This window comes from Macrosteles quadrilineatus, unplaced genomic scaffold (genome assembly GCF_028750875.1).
Source record: "Macrosteles quadrilineatus isolate MER2022 unplaced genomic scaffold, UCM_ALF_1.0 Scaffold_1__1_contigs__length_201487025, whole genome shotgun sequence".
NCBI lineage: Eukaryota > Metazoa > Arthropoda > Insecta > Hemiptera > Cicadellidae > Macrosteles > Macrosteles quadrilineatus.
The window spans coordinates 161,877,514-161,901,140 of NW_026542594.1; the positions used below are offsets into that span (position 1 = coordinate 161,877,514).

The 23,627-nt window shown below is 38.2% G+C and overlaps 2 protein-coding genes across 3 annotated transcripts in view; one reads left to right on the forward strand and one right to left on the reverse strand.

Moving 5' to 3' along the window:
* The window catches only part of LOC128983089 (splicing factor 3A subunit 3), a 29,298-nt gene extending 5,956 nt beyond the window's left edge, over positions 1 to 23,342 (forward strand). Inside the window, exons 5-12 of the mRNA XM_054402245.1 lie at positions 752 to 843; positions 17,326 to 17,547; positions 18,569 to 18,705; positions 19,157 to 19,312; positions 20,076 to 20,259; positions 20,761 to 20,871; positions 22,271 to 22,361; positions 22,824 to 23,342. Coding sequence (XP_054258220.1) covers positions 752 to 843; positions 17,326 to 17,547; positions 18,569 to 18,705; positions 19,157 to 19,312; positions 20,076 to 20,259; positions 20,761 to 20,871; positions 22,271 to 22,361; positions 22,824 to 22,957 — 1,127 coding nt within the window. The 3' untranslated portion in view covers positions 22,958 to 23,342. The remainder of the gene's footprint in view (positions 1 to 751; positions 844 to 17,325; positions 17,548 to 18,568; positions 18,706 to 19,156; positions 19,313 to 20,075; positions 20,260 to 20,760; positions 20,872 to 22,270; positions 22,362 to 22,823) is intronic.
* On the reverse strand, positions 8,773 to 16,579 carry LOC128983090 (girdin homolog). Of its 2 annotated transcripts, none has more exons than XM_054402246.1 (9): positions 16,484 to 16,579; positions 15,909 to 15,968; positions 14,758 to 14,867; positions 12,966 to 13,185; positions 11,815 to 11,937; positions 11,007 to 11,126; positions 9,757 to 9,864; positions 9,348 to 9,509; positions 8,773 to 8,881 (listed from the first exon to the last, which is right to left on the reverse strand). In XM_054402246.1, the coding sequence occupies exons 1-9, from the start codon at positions 16,508 to 16,510 to the stop codon at positions 8,804 to 8,806; spliced, it is 1,008 nt and encodes a 335-aa protein (XP_054258221.1). In that variant the 5' UTR covers positions 16,511 to 16,579; the 3' UTR covers positions 8,773 to 8,803. The 2 variants fall into 2 exon arrangements, with proteins under 2 accessions (XP_054258221.1, XP_054258222.1); XM_054402247.1 differs by having other exon boundaries at positions 16,480 to 16,566.
* Positions 23,343 to 23,627: the final 285 nt, after the last annotated feature.

Consider the following 23,627-nt stretch of genomic DNA (forward strand, 5'->3'; position numbering starts at 1 on the left):
GTGGATGTACTAAATAAATAATATAAAATACTGTATTTAGATTTTTAAGAGTGTAGTTTGATGGTTAAGGACTACCAATTATATCACATCATTTGGTTGAATTTGCTTTAGAGGTTTCATAACATAAATCAAAATGGCTTTGAATACATATAGCCAAATTGTAGGCCTATAGTGTCTGTATTTAAGTATTCTCATTTGAAACTAGGGCTACTCGAGTTGTATTTGTAAACTGTAGGTTAAATAAAAAAAACTTTATTTCAAATTGTGTTGTTTATGGATTGTTCATAAAGGATCGTAATTCTTTGTTCTGGGAAGCTCTATTTTGATATTTTGAAGCAATCATACATGTCATTTACCTTCACTAACTCGAAGCTTGAGGTTTTTTTTTAGACTCGACTTGATCAACTCATAAACTTACTACTTACACACCTCTAGTAAATGATCCCACACTCTAAATGATGGGTCTAGTCAATCTAACTAACTTGTGATAACATGGGTGGACCAACGCTTCTAGGTGTCGAGATTGCTTTGGCAAAAACCTCAAACAAACAAACCGAACAAGATTCACACTAACAAAATATTTGCATTGTGGCGATGGACAAGTCTATACACGCTTGGATGGGGCAACAGGGAGGTAGCTCTGTCAACAGCATAACATTGTTGTAGCATTTTGCAAAACTGACCTTTAACCGTGCTTTAGCTGACTGATATTGTTTTTATAAAATATTTAACTTTACTTATGCATTTGTAGATCTTGCTGAATTCACTGATGAAGAAGGCTATGGGAAATACTTGGATATGAATGAATGCTATGAGAAATACATCAACTTAAAAGGAATTGAGGTAAGTTTTTATTTAAGTTTAAAAATATCTGCAATTTAAAAATACAGCAGTAGTTATTTTAAAATAGGGTGAAGAAATTCAAGCAAGCGCGGGTAAACGGCAGGAGTAACTATGACTCTCTTAACTGGAGTGGAGCGAGTTGCTGTTTTGTTTACCTGTGCTTAAAAACTGTTTTTTGGAGGTTTTTTTCGAGTGTTGATGGGGTGTTTTGGTTAAGGTGCATCCCTTAGGGGTTCGTCAAGATTCTGGAACTTGATTTTGAACATTAGCTGGATTTTTCATCGACAAGCATCCAACAAGTGAAGGCCTAACCTCAAAAGTCACACTCGGTTGGTGAGCCCATTATTATATGTTATTGGACGTTTAGTTAGGTTTCTCACTGTGTACATAGATCTCATTCACCCTATTTTAAGGCCCACAATTGTTGTTCTGCCTTATAGGAACCTTTTTTAGGACTTTTTAGAAATTCTCCCCAACATCCAGTTTTGGGAGTTTTTTTTAGGGTTTTGTGGGCCAAAAGCCCCAAAGTCAGGAACAAAAACAAAATAGACATTGGAACACACCTTCCTGCCAAATTTTAATCTTTTTCGACCAAAAACAGCTTCAGGAGAGGTGTTAAACCAAAAACACAGGATCCTCATTTTTTCTCAAATCAACGCAGCCAGGCCAAATTTTTTGTGTCACAAAGCTTAAGGACGCTGCAAGGGTGCTTCCCACAAAATTGCATCAAAATCGGTTCGTGGGATTGCGCCAAAAAATCAATTTTTCGTTCCAAGAAAGCACATGTCAATTTTGAGGTTATTTCCGGTTTTCTCGGCAACAGAAAATTTTTTCGAGATTCGGTCCGGAGGCAATCCTTTTTTTTGATATCCGGACCGATTCCCGCCATCCCCAATTTGAAAAAAAGGCGGGAAGCAGTAGAAGATTTGTTTGTTGTGCAAACAGTGCAAATTTGAAAATTACCCTTTGAGGGATTGTTAGGGAAAAATCAAATCAGCATTGACCAAAAATACCCACAGGGACAAGATTCATCTTCCACGGGGATACAGGGAGTCGTAGGGAGAAGTGCGGGATTTCTACAAGAGACTTCAACGTGGGAAAGAACCGAAGCCGCTGTGAAACGCCAGAGACTTGAACGTTGGGTCGGTCTGGGCTCGGGAGACTTCAACGCTGGTCATCTCCGAAGTTCTGAAACTACAAAAAAAAAAAATTAAGAGAAGCTACATCTGTCCGAATTGACCAGAACCAGTGTATAATCTTTGTAAATAGTGCAAATAGTCCAGGTTTCCAAGGGAAATGTTCGCTCATCTTTTTTACTGACAAAAGCCACGCCCAGGATTCGGTTGGGGCTCCCAGCCTCCAACCGAGATGAAAGACTCAAAGGAGGAGTACCGGCAGCTCTTTGCCAGGTCAACAAAGACTGGTCACTCGCCGACTGGTTCGCTTGACAACACTATGTAGGATCAACAACAGGAGGACTTGGACATGGCAGGTCGTGAACGATCGCCGCTCAATGCTGCTGCGGATCGGGCAGCTAGGAAAGCTGCAGAGGCGGCTAGAAAAGCTGCAGAGCTGGCTTGCAGCAGTCTTGAAGCGAAGGAGGCTGAAGAGGAAGTAAGGCGACTGCAACGGGAAGAAGTCAGGTCAAAGATGTGGCAAGCTGGTCTGGGCACCGGGTCAAGCCAGTCTGGGTGTAGTGAGGCTTCCAGCAGAGACGCCAAGAGGAAGAGAGAGAACATGGATGAAGCAGGGCCTGCTGACTTCAGATATGCCGGAGGGGCAGTTGATCAGCCACATTTTGAAGAGGCTGCAAGGGAAATCGTCTACCACTGCGACAAGCTCACAGCACCGAAGAAAGCTGCCATCATGGAAAAGCTGAATGTCATGACCTCCATCGTGAGCCGCCAGGCAAACGAGATAGCCTATCTCCGTGGGCTAGTTGATGGGAGGGCTTCGATTGAAAGTGAGATAACAAAAATAGTCGGCTCCATGCCAATTGACGCTCCGTCATTGAGCAAAAGGTCTTTTGCTGATGCTGCCAGGGCAAGTCAGGTCTCAAGGACCAGCGCCATTGTAATAAGGCCGGGAGTTGATGAGCAGGGTAAACCTGCCTTGTCCTCATAAGGCACAAGGAAAGCTATCGCGGCGGCCCTGAATCCCAGAGAAGAAAATATCAAGATTGCCAGAATTCGATCTGGAAGGGAGGGGTCCATCATTCTCGAAGCTGCTGACAAAAGCAGTGCCAAAAAAATTCTGAACAGCAAGGCGATCTCAGCGGCTGGCCTCACGTCACGAAGGCCGGAGGGCAGGAAGCCAAAGGTCATGATTTATGACGTGCCCATGGAGGATGGAAACGGAGACGAGGCAAGACTCAGCATCTTTCACCAAAATGTGGAAGGGTTGGAACTTGACCAGTTCAAGGCGAGGTTCAGTGTTGTCAAACGATCAAAATCCAGGAGAGACGATAAAGAAAACTGGGTTGTAGAGCTCAGCGTTCCATGCTTCAGGGCCTTGTCTGGGAAAGAGAGATTGTTCGTCGGCTTTGAGTGTTGCCGCATCAAAGACTACGTGGAGGCCACGAGATGCTACAAATGTCAAAGCTACGGGCACGTGGCTAAACATTGCAGGGCAACATCCCCTACCTGCGGCCATTGCGCTGAGGAGCACGAATTTAGGGACTGCCCAAATAAGGACCGGAATCCAACATGCGCACCCTGTAAGAGGGCCAAGCGCCCGCATGATCATGCAGTCACGAGCAGTGTATGTCCTGCGTTTCTAAGAGCTCTGGAGGAGAGCTGTAAAAGAACTGATTATGGATGCTGAACGTGTGACCCCCGAACAAGGCCAACCCCTCTTGGACCCGGAGGTTGAAGACGAAGCCTACCTGTTTCCTTGGGCTCCGTGTCGTTGTAAACTCTGTCCGAGCTGGTTTCAGAGACCTGGCCCGCTCATGAAGCATCACCGAGCTGTACATGGGGATAGACCCATCTCATTCAAATGTTCAGGGTGTAAAAAAACCTTCAATGGCCCACATACGGCTGCATGCCACGCACTCACTGCACTCGTGAGGCCCAAGTTCCGAAACCCATTTCCTGTCAACACTGCGAAGCTCAATTCGACACGGAGCGTGGATTGGGTCAACATGTCCGCCACAGACATCCTGAGGCAAGATTTCTTTCCCCAGAGGTTGATTTGGATGCTGCCCAGGGACCGGGGAGAGGTCACCACAGGGCAACGTGGAGTCGTGCTGAGCTCGACACACTTCTTGAGCACAGTCACCTCATTGAGGGTCCTAGATATACTTGGAGGTTCGCCATTCTCCTTCCAGGGAAGTCCCCGGCTCAAATCAGGGATAAAGTCAGAGCGCTTTCCGCAAAAGGCATCCTCCGTAGAGAGGGTTTGGCTTTGGGTGCGCAAGAAGAGTTTGTGGATGAAGAGGAGGAGATCGCCGGTCGGCACTTGGTTGCTGGCGAGGAAGATGGGAATCTGGATTTACACCCTCACCATGGGACTCCAGGCGCTCCAATTGGATTAGAAGAGAATGGGGAGGGTCAGCCTCTTGAACATGAAGATCGTGCCTTGTTGCAGGCCTATTGGACTGCTGATCCTCGAGATACATGGCTTAGAAAGGAGCCTGGTTCCGAATTCGCTTTGGAGCTACACGACAGATGGGTGGCTGAGCCGGTTCTCAATTGGGTTTGGCTGGAAGACTTTATTGACAGGGTCACTGGAGCGGTCAAGGTCTCGGCTTGCCGGGAGGGCAACAGCTCTGCAGGGAGGTCTAGAAGGACTCAAGGGAAGGCCAAAGCACGGAAGAGGAGGGAATATGCTGAGGTTCAAGAACTTTTTAAAAGGGACCCTGCCCGTCTGGCTGAGCTGGTCAGGGCCAACAGAACTGAAACTGGGCTCAATCATCAAGAAATCTCACCTCCGAGGCACGAGCTAGAGGAAGCATACTCCAGGCTGTGGGGTTCAACTCACGAGGCTCCGATCAACAGAGCTTCGAGGGACGGCGAGATATTCATGATCAAGCCAGTGTCTGCCTCGGATGTCAAGAGGAGGCTCAGGAGAATGAAGCCGAGGGGAGCGCCGGGGCCGGATGGGCTCAGAAGAGAACACCTGTTGAGGTTTCCTGGCATTGCGCATGTCGTTGCTGGAATTTTCAACAACGTCCTCCTCGCTGGGAAATACCCTAAGGCATGGTCATTAAACACCACTTCAGTTATCCCCAAGGAGGGCAAAGATCTGTCGTTGGCCGGCAGCTGGAGGCCTATCACCATTGGTAACATTTTGGCCAGGATCTTCAGTGGGATCATCGAGGATAGGCTCAGGGAGAGTGTTGTGCTGGACGTGAGACAGCGGGGATTTGTGACGGGCAATGGATGTTTCGCCAACACTCGTTACCTAGACTGCTTATTGAAGATGGGAAAACGTTCGACTTTGGCTGCTGCGGTCTTGGATGTGTCTAAGGCATTTGACTCCGTCCCCCATTGGGCGATCATTGATGTTCTCGTCAGGTCTGGTGCACCGCCTGTCTTAGTTAAGGCGGTTGGGGGCATGTACTCACAGGCAAAGACTGTGTTCAAGAATTGTGGGGGCTTTGAGATCAGGATAAGAAGAGGTGTGAAGCAGGGTGACCCCCTGTCGCCCCTGCTGTTCAATATGATACTGGACCCACTCTTGAGACGACTGGAAAATTCCGAACAGGGAATGGATGTAGAGGGTATCAATGTTCCTGCACTTGCCTTTGCGGATGACTTGGTGCTGGTATCCAAGTGTGAAGCTGACCTACAGGACCTTCTCAATATGACCTCTGGGTTTCTGTCAGAGCTGGGCATGAGCCTATCGCCGGAAAAATGTTTCGTATTTGGTGTCAGATCTCTCAACAAGTCCTGGAGATGCACGGACCTGGCCGTCAACATCAACGGAAATCCACTTCGATGCCTAAATCACACTGAGGAATTCAGGTACTTGGGCGCTTTTTTCTCAGTCAACGAGGGACTCAGAAGCTGGGAGAACGCCCAAGGATTGGTTGACGCCATTGAGAGGACTCAACGCCTACGCCTCAAGCCTAGGCAAAAGCTGGAGTTGGCGTGTAGGTATGTTATCCCTGGCTACTTGCATTTGCTCATTGGCGACCCCCCAGGACAATCCAAACTACAAGACTTTGATTTAGCGATAAGAAAGTGTGTGAAGGAAATGTTTCACTTGCCAGTGCATACGTCCAACCAGTTCTTGTATTGTGCGAAGAAGGATGGAGGCTTGGGCCTGTTGGAACTGAAGGACATTGTAAGGGCTGCCAACCTCAAGGGGATTGTCACTCTCATCAATTCGGATGACCCTCTTGCCGCAAGACTATTCAGGGGAAAAGTTGAGACAATGGCCCAAAACACTGCTAGGTCCATGGGTTTGACTTGGCCCTGCTGCATCTCAGAAATTTCCAGATGGAAAGAGAAGCGAAGGAAGGAGAGAGCCAGGGACTGGGCGAGACAACCTACTCAGGGCAAGGGTGCCGAGTGTTTTAGGGGCAACAAGGTTGGAAACAGATGGCTGGTCAAGCCTGATCTCGCTCCAGGCGAAGAAATAGATTTGATAAGGATGAGAACCAACACATTCCCCACAAGGGAGTACTTAGCAAGACATGAGGTGGTTGACACGGCGTGTCGCAGGTGTCGCGCCGCTCCAGAAACGTTGGGCCATGTGTTGGGGGCCTGTCCTGCAGGCAGAGCGGCCAGGATCGGCAAGCACGACGATGTTGTGGAGGTCATCGAGAGGCATACTGTAGACTGTGGGCTGACCTGTGCCAGGGAACAGCTATATGCATCTAGTGAGGTTGAACATGAAATGGAAGAGGGTGAAGAGGAAAATATCAGGTGGCTGCGCCCTGATCTGGTGATCAAAACACCGGGGGGTGCAGTCATTGTGGATGTTTCCATCCGCATTGAGCAAGGGGACTCACTGAGGGAAGCCTCCAGGGAGAAAAAGGAGAAGTACAACCGAATCAAGGGAGCTGTTATACCAAGACCACAATCACCCACAAGGGGGACAATGCATGAGTCCCAAGTTTTTTTGCATCGCATGTCACATAATCAATAGTTACCATCACTCAAGTTCCTAAATGCTTGGATTGTCACCATAGTTCATTATACAGTTGTTAAGTTTTCTTTGTCAGAATTTTATCCTTGTAATTGTATTGTTGCCAAATGAGAGAAAAAGGAAAAGAGGAAAAAAAAGGGAAAAAAGGAAAGAAAAAAAAAATAATAATAAAAAAAAAAAATTTTTGCATGGGGAATCATCTTCTGCATGTGTTTCACCTCATCACAACATCATCATCACACCGACACAAGCATTCATTGAAGGTCACCACTTCGTTCACAAGCCTGATCACATCATCCCACTCATCATCAATCAGTCAACACTCATCATCGCTTAGCTCTTCACAATCAACATTTGGTCTTCAAAACCAGCAGGAAGCCTCCTCAATTCACTCATCATTAACATTCTTCATCCACCAGGGACCACAAACACCCACAAGTGGCCAAATGTCCAGTCACAACAAACATTGGAGGGAACCCGCCCCACCAGTGGCGTGAGAAAATCACTGGTACCGCAGGTGTCAGGGGCCCAACACTGGATTCTCCAGCCAGTGTCCTGACAACATGGTGTTGGCTTCGCGGGGGCAGTGGTTGCTCCCTTTGGGCGCTATGGTAGGGATAGGACAGAGAGCAAGTGCGTCAAGATCTGCACAGCATGCGCGTCACTAAGTCCGCCACGGCGGCCAATTCCTCCACCCAGCTTGCTGGGGAATGAACCAAATTAAAACACTCACCCAAGACGGGGAATTGTGGGCTATTGCTCGACAACAAAATAGCCAAATGCCTCGTCATCTAATTAGTGACGCGCATTTTGCAAGCCCCAATCCCTAGCACGAAGGAGGTTCAACGGGTTACCCGGACCTTTCGGCCAGGGGAGACACGCCCTATTTTATTTGTTTTTCTCATAACAAGAAGAGTTAATGTTCTGAGTATTCGCAGTTAGCACGTGTATTGATGATACAGAAGTATTAGGTTTTGCGCCTTAAAACCTAACTTTGGATTTAATAGTTGGCCTGCTAATCCGGCACTTTCAGTAATCTGTATTGGTCTAAAGGACTAAAAATTTTTTTTAATGCTGTTATAAGCCATATTCGTACATTAGGCAGAGTATGAGCAATCAGCATAATAGAAAGTGAACAGCAGACATCAGCAGCGATCGGAAAGAGCCTGTAGGCCTAGGGATCATCATAAGCTCTAACATTGGTGCTATTTTCTCTAGTCATGCAGTAATGGCTGTTTTTAGAAGACCCATCACTAATCCGGCACATTCAATAATCCGGTACCGCTTAAGTGCCTGGCTTGCCAGATTAGCTAGTGCCTATTTTGCCGGTATATGTGATATAAAAGGATTAAGCAACTTTTAGCTCTAGCATAGCCTAGTAAAAGAAGAAAACCAGCCTACCCAATCCACTCCCATATAGAAAATATGTACAAACAGAGGTACCACTTTTATTTTTTCAATTAAAATAAAATAAAAAAAACATTATTTATGACTAGGTTTGACCTGTGGAAGTCACATGCCAACAATTTATTGTTTATTTTAGATTTTAGGAATACCTTTCTTTATGTACATTTACATTCTTGGCCTTGGACAAATTTACATTAGATTCAACCTTGCAATGTTACTTAAATCGGTTGAGCAATGTAAGAGTTCTGGTTCTACATTCTACTCTTATTAGCCTTAGCTCAAGCTAAGGCATATATACACCTATATATCTATATCTAAATATCTATATAAAACACGTATTTGAACATTTTACTCTTTAGGATGTTTTAAAAACTTAAAAAGTTACATTACAGACTCTTCAATTAAATCATAAATTAAGGGTACCAATTAATTTTAGCAATTTATTATTAGAATATGTTCATCTTGTTCTAACTAAACTTTTAATTTCTTCCTTGTCATCAATATTTATATCTGCATCTTCTAATGTAGTCAGCCTCTGAAAAATTAAGGTACCGGTAATTAATTAATTATATTTAAAAAAGAAAAATATAAATTTGTTTTTATGGATTAGACAATCTTATTTTAAATATCATATTTAAAAAAGAAACTTATTTAATAGTGAGTAGGCCCATAGTAATTAAATCCTGCAGAGTCATATTTTTTATGAAATGTTCATAATTACGAGTTATTTACTATTCACAAGAATTTAAATTTTTCTATTAGGATTTTATCTTTCTTTTGTAAACTTTTGCCAATTTACAGCCTGCAATATTGTGAAAAAGTGTAATATGTTGGTTGTTATCCTTAGATAATCCAAGAGTTAGTGTCACATAACTTTAAATTCCTATTGATTGGCGAATTATTGTGTTTGCAATATTTAAAACAATACTAAGGTAATTCTGTAAGAGCAAAAATCATTTTTAAGTCTTGGGACAAGTGATAAAAAATAAACTTGTTCTTACCTTCAAGTCCTTATTCCTTTGTTGCTGGGTTGCTGTATGTAAATTGATGATTATTTTACGATACCTTAATTCCAATTCTTTTATAGCCTCGTCCACTTTATTTTCTTTCGTACAATGTTCTCTCTCAGCTCCATTATACACAAACTTCTGCAGGGCTTGAACCTAAATGGACACTTTGCTCATTGGGAGAGTATTTTAAAGTCCTTAACCTTAGACAAAAATATGTAAATTAAACTGTAGTGGAAAAATAATAATTTGAAAAACTTAAAAACAAACCTAAAATATGAAATAATGGAAAAGAAAAAAATTGTTTTCCTCAGAATAATTTTATTTTAAATCAAAGAACAATTTACAACCAAATAAATAGGTTCGTGATTTATGTTTGTGGTGTATCACATCAGCCGCTTACCTGAAGATCTTTCTCTTTTTTTAAGTTGGTTATTCTCTGTTCGTAGTCATGTTGAAGTTTAAGACATTTCCTTGTCATTTTGTTTGCTCGTTTCTCGACTTCATGCAACTGTAAATCGAAAACCACTCTCATTAATTCAAATTATTGAAGGAAGCCACTCTTAAACAAATTATAATTATAATTGCATTCTCATGATTTATGATAAATTTTAGTCTTTCTAATTAAATGTTAATTGGATTGAATCATATATCACATTAATTTTAATATCTGAACAAATGATCTTTCTGTACAAAAAGGTGTGCTTGTTGTTCTGCTCTTAACCTATATATAAATCATGGTCTAACACACTTTATGTTTACTGAGATAACATTCACTAATCAACTTATACTCAAATTATATTTAATTGAAAAACCCATCAAGGTTTCTAAAAAATATCATAAAAAAGTAATTGCACCATGTGGAATGAACATAGGCCTACATAAAATGTAGGGCCTATTATGAATTCTTATTTTCAAAGCTTTAGATAGGTACCGTATTAGAATTTTTCCTTAATCTCAAATGAACGATATCTTTTACCTAACCTGCCATGTTAAACTTCCCTATCCCAACCAAGCGTGATGTATACAACTTCTTTACTTCACGAGTGATGTAATGTTTCAAAAACTCACTCGGTGAAGTAATGAAACCCATTTAAATAAAATCAGTGCTCAACTTAAAAAAAATATACCTCTATGGAGCCAGCGACGGTCAACGCTAGAAATCAGCTGTGCCCTTGAATTTTATTGTTATGCTTTTTAAAGAATTTTCCTAACCTAGCTTTTGTTTGTAAAAGAACGCTACTGTTAGAAGATGAGTGAAATAGATAATGAAAAATATTGTACGTAACCCATGTATATTGTCGGGTCAGGTAAAGTCTTGTACGTTACACGTTACACAAGAGCGTGTTTACATCACCTAGGTGAATTATGCAACTCGCTTCCGCTTGTTGCACAACATTCACCTGCGTGATGTAAAAACGCTCTTACTACACTTGTAATGTAAATAGCTATTTCATGTGTGAATGGTATTACTGACCCTTCTTTACTGTGGACTGAAGTAAGGTTTCTAGATCCAATTTGAGGTCTTTACCAGTCCTCCTTTCAGCAAGAGCTACTTAAAACTTTCCCTACCTAACAAGATTGTAAATAAGTATTTAGTTTACCCTACAAAACACAATACTGTTTTGAATACTGCACCAAACTTTGTCTTACCCTTTGTTGCAAAAGTTCTTGATTTTTCATCGTTGAGACCTCTAACTCCTTTTTAAGGTTCCCAATTTCTTTATTGATGCTGCCATCTCTTTCTTTCATCATCAGTTGATACCAAGCTACCTTTAAGCATAAAATATCAAGCTTAGGATACAAGCGGTTTTGTCTGTTTTTTCTAGTTAAGTAACCATTCTTGTATTAGTTTTTCTTATACAATATTTTTATATTGTGAAATATAATTAATATTAATACATTATTGGTTATTACTAGGCCTATACAAATTGTCTATTTAGTTATTTAGTACAACTAACTAGTGCACAGTTAAGAAATGCATATATCTCCTGAAAAACATAATTTAAATAGCAATCCGATTTAAATGTATAGCCTACTATATACAGGGTGGGGCAATGAGAACTATATACCTAATTTATTTTAGCTACCAGATGATAAATATTTTTTATGACCAAGTGACTCAAATGTCAAAATTTTCAAGGATGTTTGAAGGATGTTATTGAAATAATGGCTTATCGAGTAAAAAATGGTATACAAATACCTTTTGTTTTTATTTATTTATTTTACCTGTAGTGTAAAAATTATAGGTTTTGTGTTCTTTGTAAATTGAATAATTCCACCCTGTTCAATAGATAATTGACAATAGCTGATCACAGTAAAAGATGCTTTGTCAGCTCAAATTTTAAAGTGGGAAAGTTATTAGTTACCTACCCATGATAGTAGATGAAGACTGAAAAATGGTTTATGAGCTATTTTTTTCAACTAACAACATTTCAGATTATTACCAAAGAAAACTCACTTCTGCTTCCTTTTGCACGATCTGCTCTTTTAGTCCTAAGATCACATTTTCATACGCTTTCTTTGCTTCACAGTGTTTTTTGACAATTTCATCAATTATTTTCTTTGATTGATCTTCTGTAGCCTGAATCATACATCTTAAAATTATAAAACGTTTAGAATTATCAAAATAAATAAATATAAAATACAGTAGAGTCTGGATTACCAAAGATAATGTGGAGTAAGTGTACCTAAGATTGTCAAAACTCATATAGGCCTAACACAGACTTTGTTGCGGCGAATAGGAAAATCAAATTATAACATCGTTAATAGTATGAAAAGGACATTTTAAAATACATTGTTCCAAAATTTGACTTTAAAGCTACTATGAAAAATCAAATCATTTTTTGAAGAAATCGTCAGACAAATTAGTTATCACTGACCACTGGCCAAGTTGCGTTAGTATGTGTAGACTATATCAGATGGGTTTGGATTTACAGCAGTTCAAATTTCATATAGCCTAGCTGTGTTGTGTTTAAACAAGCAAAAGTATGCTTTGAACACACAGTTTAGTATTTGTGATTAAACACAGTGTGGTTTGAAGCCTGTTGTATATATCGAAAACGTACAACTAAAGGTTTTTGTTGCATTGGACAGTAGCTTGGTTACACCAAATCTCGGTTAAATTGGGGCAAGGACAATACCAGCTCTACTGTAGTGTTAAAAGATAAAAAAATATATAAATAATAGTACTCTTCTTGTTGTTTTGACTTGTAGTTTGTGGAATACTAGTGAACTAATGTGAGCTATGATTTATTGATAACTTGAAAACATGTAGTTTATAGCATTGACTTTTGGGTAGGTACTGAAGTCGTGTCAATAGTCAAAGGTTGTATTTAGAAAATTATATACTGATTGGGCCATCTATCTTATGGTATTGTTTTTCCAATGTTGTTGTCTTGGCAGTTAATGTTATTTTCAAAAATGTTTAGCTTATTTTCAAAAATAGAAATACTTAGACATGCATGAATAACAATTACATATACGCATATAATTTGCATGGTATTTGGGATATTGTCATTAGTTTAAGAATTGCATGAATAAAATTGTTTGAATTGAATTGAATATACATAACTCGGTTAAAGTAACTTATCCTGAGACTTAGAACTGTACCTGTAATTTGACTTCCCAGTAGTTTTTGAAGTCTTCTACTTCCTTTGACTTTGATGTTTCCATTACAGCTACATCAATTCCAAACTGAACCAACTTCTGTTCAAGGTCTATAGCTTTCAGTTGCATGTCATTTAGCTTCATTGTTAAAACTGTTATTGTATCAGAAGCGTCTTGTTTGTATTTTAAAAATTCTTCATGCATCGGTTGAAGCTCAGGCAACCTAGAATTTTGAAATTAAGGTACCGTATAAAACTAATTTCATTCAGACTAATTTCTTTGATATCTATCTAATATATAAAATTCTCGTGTCACAGTGTTTGTCTGCAAACTCCTCCGGAACGACTTCACCGATCGTTATGAAATTTGGTGTGTAAATTCTGTAGGTATGCGAATCGGACGTAAACTATTTCCCGTTTCGAAATTCTTAAAAGGGCTCCGCCCCAGTGGCTCTGGAGTTTCCCATGTTAACCTTATGAGAAATGGAATTAATGAATCTTAACAGCTGTTTCAATTAAACAAGTTGGTTCTGTTCTATGATGTTCAATAGCATTCAAGTTACAAGGATTTCCAACAGGGTGCAGCACTATTATTTCTTTTACATTTATGACAACAGCTAATTTGCAAACAAAAGGTGAGTGAGAGCGTAGCGAACGAACTTCAACCTGGAGGCGAGTTAGCGTAGCGAACGAGCTAACCTGAAGGCAAGTGAGCGCAGCGAACGAGCTCCAACCTAAAGGTGAGTGAGCGTAGCGAACGAGCTCCAACCCAAAGGTGAGTGAGCGTAGCGAACGAACTTCAACCTGGAGGCGAGTTAGCGTAGCGAACGAGCTAACCTGAAGGCAAGTGAGCGCAGCGAACGAGCTCCAACCTAAAGGTGAGTGAGCGTAGCGAACGAGCTCCAACCCAAAGGTGAGTGAGCGTAGCGAACGAACTTCAACCAGGACGTGATTGAGCGATGTGAACGAGATCATCTTGAAAATTAAACGTAACGGTACTTTCTTTCCATCGGTCTGTCTTAGGGGAAACCTATAACTTAGGCGATACGAAGTTCGCCGGGTCAGCTAGTACTATTATAAAAAAGAGGTGGTTGCTGTATGTATGGGAAAAGTAAACGCGAAAAATACTGGTCGGATTGGGCTGAAATTTGGCATGATGATAGCTCACATTCCCGATTAACATATAGGCATATTCTTATTTCAAAAATCCTTTCGGGCTCCGCCCCAGTGGCTCTGGAGTTACCCATGTTAACCTTATGAGAAATGAAATTATTGAATCTTAACAGCTGTTTCAATTAAACAAGTTGGTTCTGTTCTGTGATGTTCAATAGCATTAAAGTTACAAGGATTACCAACAGGGTGCAGCACTAGCACTATTATTTCTTTTACATTTATGACAACAGCTAATTTGCAACCAAAAGGTGAGTGAGCGTAGCGAACGAACTTCAACCTGGAGGCGAGTGAGCGTAGCGAACGAGCTAACCTGAAGGCAAGTGAGCGCAGCGAACGAGCTCCAACCTAAAGGTGAGTGAGCGTAGCGAACGAGCTCCAACCTAAAGGTGAGTGAGCGTAGCGAACGAGCTCCAACCTAAAGGTGAGTGAGCGTAGCGAACAAACTTCAACCAGGACGTGATTGAGCCATGCGAACGAGATAATCTTGAAAATTAAGAAGTTAAACGGGGCAAAGCCCGCGGGTTACAGCTAGTATTTTATATATTTTACTCATAACTTATTGTGAGTAATATTTAGAAATAACAAATAACTCTTAAGTAGATAACAAAGAACGAACACCTTACCTTTTCTTCATTTGAACGTTTTCTTCTTTCAAAATGGCGATCATAGCTGTTTGCTCATCTAACAGTTCTCTGATGTACAAAACCTCACTCTCATGAATGCCACTTTGGGCCTGTTGAACAAGTAAAAAATATCATTTCAAGCCACAAATTACTGTTAAAAATAAACGTCATCAGTGATCTGACACATACTTTCTCCCATTACTTTGTGAACAACCTTTATCATGGGTAAGCGATGAGAGAACAACTATGATGTTTAATAGGTAAAATCGCAAAAGTTGTGTATACTTTTGAACCGTAATTTTTTCAGAAATTGCACAATTTTGTTTAGAATCATAAGGACCTTGACAGACAAATTTAAATCAGAACAGGTAAAAAAAAAATCAATTTTTCAGTTTGGATGGAAAAATAACATAAGTTACAATAACTTTTAAACCGTAAGTTTTACAGCAATTGTTGCACTATGTTGTTAAGAATTATAAGGACTATCACACTAATTCCAAACAAAACCGGTAAAAAAAATCAATTTTCTCTTAATTTATGGGGTTTTTAATGGGAAAATAAAATAAATTACAATAACTTTTGAACCAAAATCTTTAGAGGAGTGGGAGTTCTACCATTTTGTTCAGAATTTAAAGGGCTACAACATATAACATTTGGGCCATTTTTGAGAAAATTATATTTTTTCGTTATTCCTATGGGTTTTTATGAAAAAATAATACTAAAATAAAAATTTCAAAAAAATAAAAAAGCCTGAAGATACCATAGATTAGTACCTAACCTACTTATCAAATTTCATCAAAATCGGACTACAGGTGTGGTCTGTAGCTCTTTACACATACGCACATACAGACAGACAAAACACACGGATAGAGATCACATTGAAAACCACTTTTTTGGGTTCAGGGGGACCCAAAACGGATATCAATGAACGGACTCAAAACTCAAAAATTTTGATGAAAACAATACTTTTTCCATATACTATGTACAGGGGGAGAAAATAAAAATGGATCGTAAAAATCTACTTAATTGCTAACAATTACCTCTTGCTTTTACTGCTTCTTACTGTGATTGTTAGTAATGATGATTGTATTTGAATAGTTTTATACACAGCAAACCATTTATCTATACCCCAATAAATGTTATATACTTACACATTGTAGGTGAAGAATTCTGACCACTTCTTCCTGCCTCTCCTTCAATGAAATTATTCTCTGAAACCAAAAATAAAAGTTGATTATATATATTCTTGGAAATAGTTTTACCTACTTTTGTTGTTATTTTGAAATAGTAACATAACCAAAAGTCCATGAACTCTCACTTAAACACTAGGATATGATTTATAGTTATGCAAATCATTTAAACCAAGTTAGCTTTGTCTTACGCAATGTTTTAAATTTTAATCGTGATAATGAGTTAATTCCTTGAAGTCACCAAAAACCCCCTTGAACTGGAAATTTGGAGGCTGAGTAGTTTGCATGCCCATCTCCAAGCAATATAAAGTTCATGCTTACATGTACATAGTTAAAGAGTTTTGAATAGTGACATTGACTATATATATTGAGGTATATATAGTCAATGATAGTGGTAAAATCAATATGAAAACAACACCACACTGATAGATAATAGTACATATCCAAATGATTATGAATAATATTATTGTATTGTTATTTTCTTTAAAAGACTAATTAACTGACAAAAAAGCAAATTATTGTGTTAAAATACCTACTGCCATTTTATCTTCAGATAAGACCATGATGTTTTAAAAAATTAATGTTATTTAATTTAACTAATAAATAGTAAATTTAGCTTGCCAATTAGTTTGGATAAGTTATAAAAGATTGTTACTAGGTTACATTGAAAAGAATGTAGTGGATCCTAGAACGTTTAGCTGGTTAAAAATGGCAAAGTTATTTGCCTTACACAACTATCACATTAAATAGCTAGAACCCTAATTCATTATGCCTAAAAGTCTTGTAGGCTGTAAATAGATAAATATCACCTTACTATGTATTCAAGAAAACTTTAGGTTGCCATTATTGAAAATTTACAATTTATTAAATCGTTTAATATTATCCTTTAAGCCATCTTCTTTAAAATTTCTATATCTACATCTTAACTCCTCAGTTGTTTAAAAATGAACAGGTGTTTGATGGAACTGAATTGTAGTTTAGAACACACTGCAACATAGTGACAGATGTTTTAATTTAATTATGGTTTACAGTAAGTTTTAGCACATTCGCTGATCCGTCACAGCTGAATCATAGAAACCAACGCATTAAGTGTTAGTTATAAATGATTTAATTTCTGCACTAGTCAAAAGGGATTGCATTATTGCCTTTGCAGTTAAATATTATTTAGGCCTACTTATTATTAAACTAATTGGGTTTCATCTTTCATCACAATTTTTGGTTTGTATCACAATTTTTATGGCACCAGTCAAAGTCGACTTAAAATAACAAAAGCTCACATTCTGATTTATGCCACACCTTAAGTGTTAACAGCAGGTATTGCTTGGTTACGACTGATAATTTATCCTGTCCATTGTAGTAAGCATAATTTGCCTTACAGAAAATGGACTACATTTCCTACCTGAGCAACTATGACCACCTGTATGAGATCCCAAAGGAGCGCAAGAACGCAGAATACCGCAAGTATCTTCACGCTCTGCTGGACTATCTCTACGGCTACATCTCCAGAGTCAAGCCTCTCCTGGATGTCAATGCTGAGGTTGACACTGTCATGAAGGAGTTCCATCCTGCATGGGAGAGTGGCACCTTCCCTGGCTGGCCGGTCAGTCACAAACACACCATTTTAAATTTGTATCCATATTTTTCATTGTTTTCATGATTTTGTTTTGTTTTTCTCTGTTGTTATAACTTTAAACTACGACCATTTTTTAATGTAGCCGTTTCAGTTCAGTTCTTAGAATAGAAAAGTGTCCCATAACAGCATTGTTCACTTTCATAACAGCATTGTTTTACTCAATGAGGTTCAAGGATGGAGAGAGAAGAAGTAAAATTGTAATGATTCGAACTTCAACAAATCAGCTTTTCAGGCCAATTTCATTGTTCAGTGGTGCAATTAGTGTTTGGTACAATGTTTTGTTGCATCACTGTCAGTAGCAATGAGAAAACGAAAACATAACCTCTCCTAGAAGTTATGAAAAGTGATTTTTTTGCAATTAAAACACTGTCGTAGGTAAAATAGTGTACCAACTCGCGTAAATAGTGTTAACAACAATCATAGAAGTTTCTAAGGCACTCGCCAACGCTCGTACCTTAAATTTTCTGCTTGGGGTCGTTGACACTATCTTTATGCCATTGTTGACTAAACTACCATTAAAAGCTTTTTTAAAGAGAAACAAACATCCTTTAGTGGTTCAGGACTTTTCCAAACCCTGATCCTGTTTCTTATGTTCAAACGTTCAAACATTATCAATAACTCAATGATGAAACAGCAAATTCGTCTAAAACTAAAACCAGCAACAGCAACTTTCTGCTTCTATATTTTTACTTAAAAAACAACGTTCTGATTTGAAGGCAACTACTAAAATGAATCCTGTCCAGTCAATGTCGAATCAAGGATTGTATTTAACCAATGTGTATATCTTAAAAAAGTTGATTTTTGAAGTATACAGTAAATTAAAATGCAGTAATTTGAAAACTTGAATTATTGAATTGAAATATTTACTCAATCTCGGAAATATAGGCCCTTGCTTAGAAAACCTCAAAGTTAAGCCAGAATTTAAGAGTCTAGTTTAGTTAAAGTAGAACCAAACATTTATTTTCACTTGAAATGTTTTTGTTGTTAGAAAGAGACGGGCAGTGTGCTGACGAACGTTGGAGCTCATCTGGATCTGTCTGCATTCTCATCCTGGGAGGAGTTGGCCTCTCTTGGACTGGACAGACTCAAGTCAGCTCTCATGGCTCTGGGCCTCAAATGCGGAGGGTAAGATTACCATTAGTTAACACCTATTTAATTTCAAAGTTAAAGTCGTTTTACAAACAAACAATGTTTACATTTTGAACTTTTCAGTCCTGACCAATAACCATGTATCAACAATATCCTAAATAAAATAAACAAGCTAACTTGAATTTTGAATTTGCTGTATAATTATTCTTTAACACTTATTCAATTGATTTTTCCATATCCAGTTAGATTTTGCTATGGAATGATTTTATCGTGCTTACAGAAATAGTGTATGGTAGTGGTTGGAACTATCGTTTCTAACAAGATTATAAATCAACCTACGAAATAGTACCTAAATAACTAAATAAATACTACCTAAGAGTTTAATATGCAATTTTTAATGGAGGTTTTCAACAGTTATCATGTCTTGTTAATTGGTTGGGCGTAACTTTTACTTCAAGTGTTATTACTGTTTTCATTTTGCTTTTAGAACACTAGAAGAAAGAGCACAAAGGCTGTTTAGTACCAAAGGCAAGAAATCTCTGGATCCCAATCTGCTGGCAAAAAGTAAACCAGGCAAAGGAGGAAGGTCACGGGACAATGAAAGACAAAGAGAAATCGCCTCTTTGGAAGCCCAAGTATACAGGTAGGCTTTGAAAATACAGTGTAGTAGATAGCTTTGTAGCTGACTGATTATAGTACTTGACTTATTTAACAAACAGAAAGGTTGGTGGTTCCGTTCTTGAGAAAAACCAGACACTTTTTTGATGCTGCCCTTGATTATATAGGACTTTTATAAATAGTCCCGATTTTTGAAATCACTGGTCCTCGTCACTAACAAATCCACATGAGGCATTGTGACAAATGACGATCTGCGATTTATTTAGGATGAATTTTAAATATCTTAAATATTAGCCCCATATTTTGGTAAATAAATAAACATCAAAGGTTTGGTAAGTATCAGCCGCCAATGGGCAAGGTAAACGTTATGCAACTCCACCATCCAGTATTTTATTGCAATGTAATTGGGTTTTAGTTGAGTTTCAAAAGTATTGGATACATCAATTGCTACGTATTCGATGGTTTGGTCATAGCATGGGATGTGTAGCCTGATTGTTCTGCCATTAAAATGTGTCAGCATTCCGTGTGACGTGTATGACTGCCGAACTGAGAGGTGTGTGAGTCCAGTTAGAAGAGTGTTTCAAAGGGTATTAATTAGGAACTCAAGGTTCCAAAAATGTCTATTAGTTTTAAACTAATTATTTAATTAAATACTACTAGATTCATTTTGTAGCTTCACAGTTTTATTGCCATATGATTATTTTAATCAACAACGGGTATGAATCACTAGCTTAGAGTGTAGGTCTGATGGGACAGATGTATTTTCATTTGTTCCCATTGTTATGTAGGTTGTCAGAAATAGTAGGAGAGCAGCGTCTGGCTACCAAGGAGAACGTACAGCGCAAGCAGGCCAGGACGGAGGGCGAGAGGGATGACTCTGATGTGGACGCCAGTGCCTCGGACACTGATGATGAGGATGAGGACGGTGTTCCTTACAACCCCAAGAACCTACCTCTGGGCTGGGACGGCAAGGTAGGCATCCACTCAGTGTTAAGAGTTCTGCTCTTTAAACTCGTATTGTTTATTTCAAATCAAGTGCTTTTTATATTATTTAAAAATCTTCCTTGTCGCTCAAATGATCACCTATTATGTGTGAAGCATTTAACTGCAAATGGCTGTTCTAGTATTTATTTATCTAAAAAAAAAAAACTTAAATCAGGAGATCAGCTGATATTTTTTTAACAGAATTTGTCCAATTATTTGAGGTTGCCATAGGATCACGTTTTTGGGTTAATAATGGTGTTAATTTTATTAGACTAAGTGTAAGAACAAATTAAGGATGTAACAAGAACACAAGGGCCTAGGTTTTTAGGATTTTTTTTGTGAGGGTAGCAAGCTTACCTGAATGGGAAAGAGTCCAAACTGGCCTAAGAGACACAAAACTTTACACTATATAGCCTACACAAAACTATGTAAGAATAAATTAGTTTGTTTTCAGCCAAATAGCTTCTCTATGACTAATCATTGTTTCAGCCAATCCCTTACTGGCTGTACAAACTGCATGGACTCAACATCAGTTACGTGTGTGAAATCTGTGGCAACTTTACGTACAAGGGTCCTAAAGCATTCCAGCGGCATTTTGCTGTAAGTATAGTAAATTTCATCACTAGGAAAGACACTTTTTGCCTGTTTTATTTATTGTACAAATATAAATAGGCAACCTAAGTTATAAAACAATAATACTTTTCATGTTTCCAAAGTTAACGCTCCCAATGACTACCATCTTGTTTTCAATTTTGTCTTTTATAAACAAAGACTGTTTATTTAGGTATCCGATCCAATCATTTTGTCTATTAAGATTGTTTTATAATAGTAAAACCGGGGTGAAGATGAACAAAACTCGGAAAATGTTTATTATATTTATTTTTATAAGAAATCATAAAAAATTTAATAAATAAAAAATATTGTATGAATCAGCATCTTTTTGTCTACATAAAACACATACTATAACAATCTTAACCCAATTGGTGTGTTAAAAAAAATTTTAACCGACCGTGTTTTTTTGTAAAAAAATTATGTCTCCCTAAATCCATGTATAGACCATTTGTCAAAAAACCCAAAATATTATATGAAAAATTTTTTTTAGCCTTTAAATAACTTTATTATGTTCAGTTTTTTGTGCTATTTTCAGATGTGGGGTGAAAATGAACACTAGAGCAAAGATACATTGAGTGTAATACAAAAGTATAGGGTGTTCATCTTGACCCCAAACCCGGGGTGAACATGAACAGGTATAATTTATTCTTTTTAAGTTAGATTTTTTGTATTTAATTTTTTTAAACTTAAGTTATTATATTAGCATAAGTCTCTTTATAAAATAACAAATACAATATATTGATATCTTATTTAACAAGAAAGTAATTCAAGAAAAACCAGAAAAAGTGTTCATATTCACCCCGGTTTAGGGTATATTAAATCAATATAAATACCTAAAAAATATTTCAATATTTGGTATCCACATTTCAAATTCTTTCTTATTTTGCTGATAATTTCTTTATTGTGACATGTCCTGTGGTAAAAACTCATTCAATTGGCTTAATGTAGTGTACAGCAACAAATTAACTTTTACAGTTATTAATTTATACAGCCTTTATTAATCACATTTCTATTTGTCTCTTAAGGGGAGGGTTATTTTTTTAAAGGAACAGTGCAAATCTCCCATCATTACTAAAAGGAGGATTGTCTTGCTCTGCTTTAATGAGCAGTGTGATATTTTGATGAATTAATGAAAACAATAAATATATAATGTTTGAGTAGGATACAGTTCATGTTAGGGATGCAAACGAATCTGCTTGATTTGTTATAGACTTGTTTTCTTCGTGGCTTATATTACAGCATAGTCTCATCCAGTATCTCAGATAGTTTCAATAAATTACTTACACAACATACTAACTATATTGCCTTTCTCAGATTATCTAGACTGGGTTGTTAGTGGTAACTCTACAGTGTTGGTGACGGTGTCTTGTATTGTTTGATGTTGTAGGAGTGGAGGCATGCCCACGGTATGAGGTGCCTTGGTATACCCAACACAGCTCACTTCGCCAACGTCACACAGATTGAGGACGCCCTTGCGTGTAAGTTGCTGTTTGTATTGGTAATCTAGACACTCCATTCCTATGTTAAAGCTGTAGCCAGTTAATGGTAGAATTTAGCCACCGACAGAGTGAGGGATTATTGATTCCTGTCAAATACGCCAACTTGTGAACCAAGCCAAATTGGAAGGACAACTTATTGTAAGCTGTAGCAAACACACATCAACATGCCACATCGACATCGTTCATGTCACATCGTCTATCACAGTATCACACAGCCTAGACTAAGAATTTCCATTTACCTGGTTGGAGTTTCAGTAAAATATTCCCTTAAAATTGTCCGTTTATTTTATATTTAAATAACATTCATTTTAACAAGTACTTTGGTTTGCTGCTACAGGGAGGGTAGCAAAGTGTGTTTTTAGTAAAAATAACTTAGTATAAAATAAATATATTTGCCAAGTTTGATCTAAATAAGGCCTAACATTGTGGTTATGTTTTTAGTATGGGAGAAACTGAAGGTTCAGAAGCAGGAGGAGCGATGGCAGCCAGAGCAAGAAGAAGAGTTTGAGGATTCTCTAGGCAATGTGGTGAACAGAAAAACCTTTGAGGACTTGAAAAGACAAGGGTTGCTGTAAATGTCAAAGTGTTTCGATAATATTTAATTTCAATTGTATGTAACGTAAATGTCTATCTATAAAGATTTTATCTAATAAAATTTGTATCGTTTATTGAAAACCATTTTTAAAGTATACAACTTTTAAAATTAAAGTACTTTACAAATACGTCACTAAAATACATAAAACGAAATATAATACAATCTTGTCGACAAAAGAAAAATTAAATCAACATTGTTAAGTAAGTTCAGTCCTCAGACTCAAACTTTGCTGCATTCTATTAAGAAAGTTTGGTGTTAGAACTGTTGCCAAATGTATGTTTTAATTTGGCGCGATCCTACACTCTTTTCTATTATATCCTGTAGCAATGTATTATCAAGTAAATTAAATTAAATTTTACAACTCTCTGAAACTTGAATATAAAAGGTTAGCTAGCACTTTGCTGCACACGAGAGCAATGTTTACGCACAAGCCGCAGGCGAGTGCAGAATGATCTCGAGTGCAGCAAAGGCCTTTTTCACTCGTGTTACACATTATATTTTTCCTACAGTCACTATAAAGCATATAAATAATTAGTCTTTCAAACACTATACAACAGGTTTTTAGGTTCAGCTGGCAACACAACACAAATGGTGCCCTAGAGAAAGTAGTACCCACGGTCCGTATCACTCCGCTATTTTTCCTCGGCAAG

Excerpts from the sequence above, each read along its gene's own strand:
- LOC128983090 (XM_054402246.1), bottom strand. The coding sequence starts at position 16,510 with ATGGTCTTATCTGAAGATAAAATGGCA. Across the intron at positions 11,938-12,965 it reads ACTGGGAAGTCAAATTACAG|GCTACAGAAGATCAATCAAA; the intron begins GTACAGTTCTAA and ends TGTATGATTCAG. Across the intron at positions 9,510-9,756 it reads AAAAAGAGAAAGATCTTCAG|GTTCAAGCCCTGCAGAAGTT; the intron begins GTAAGCGGCTGA and ends GTGTCCATTTAG.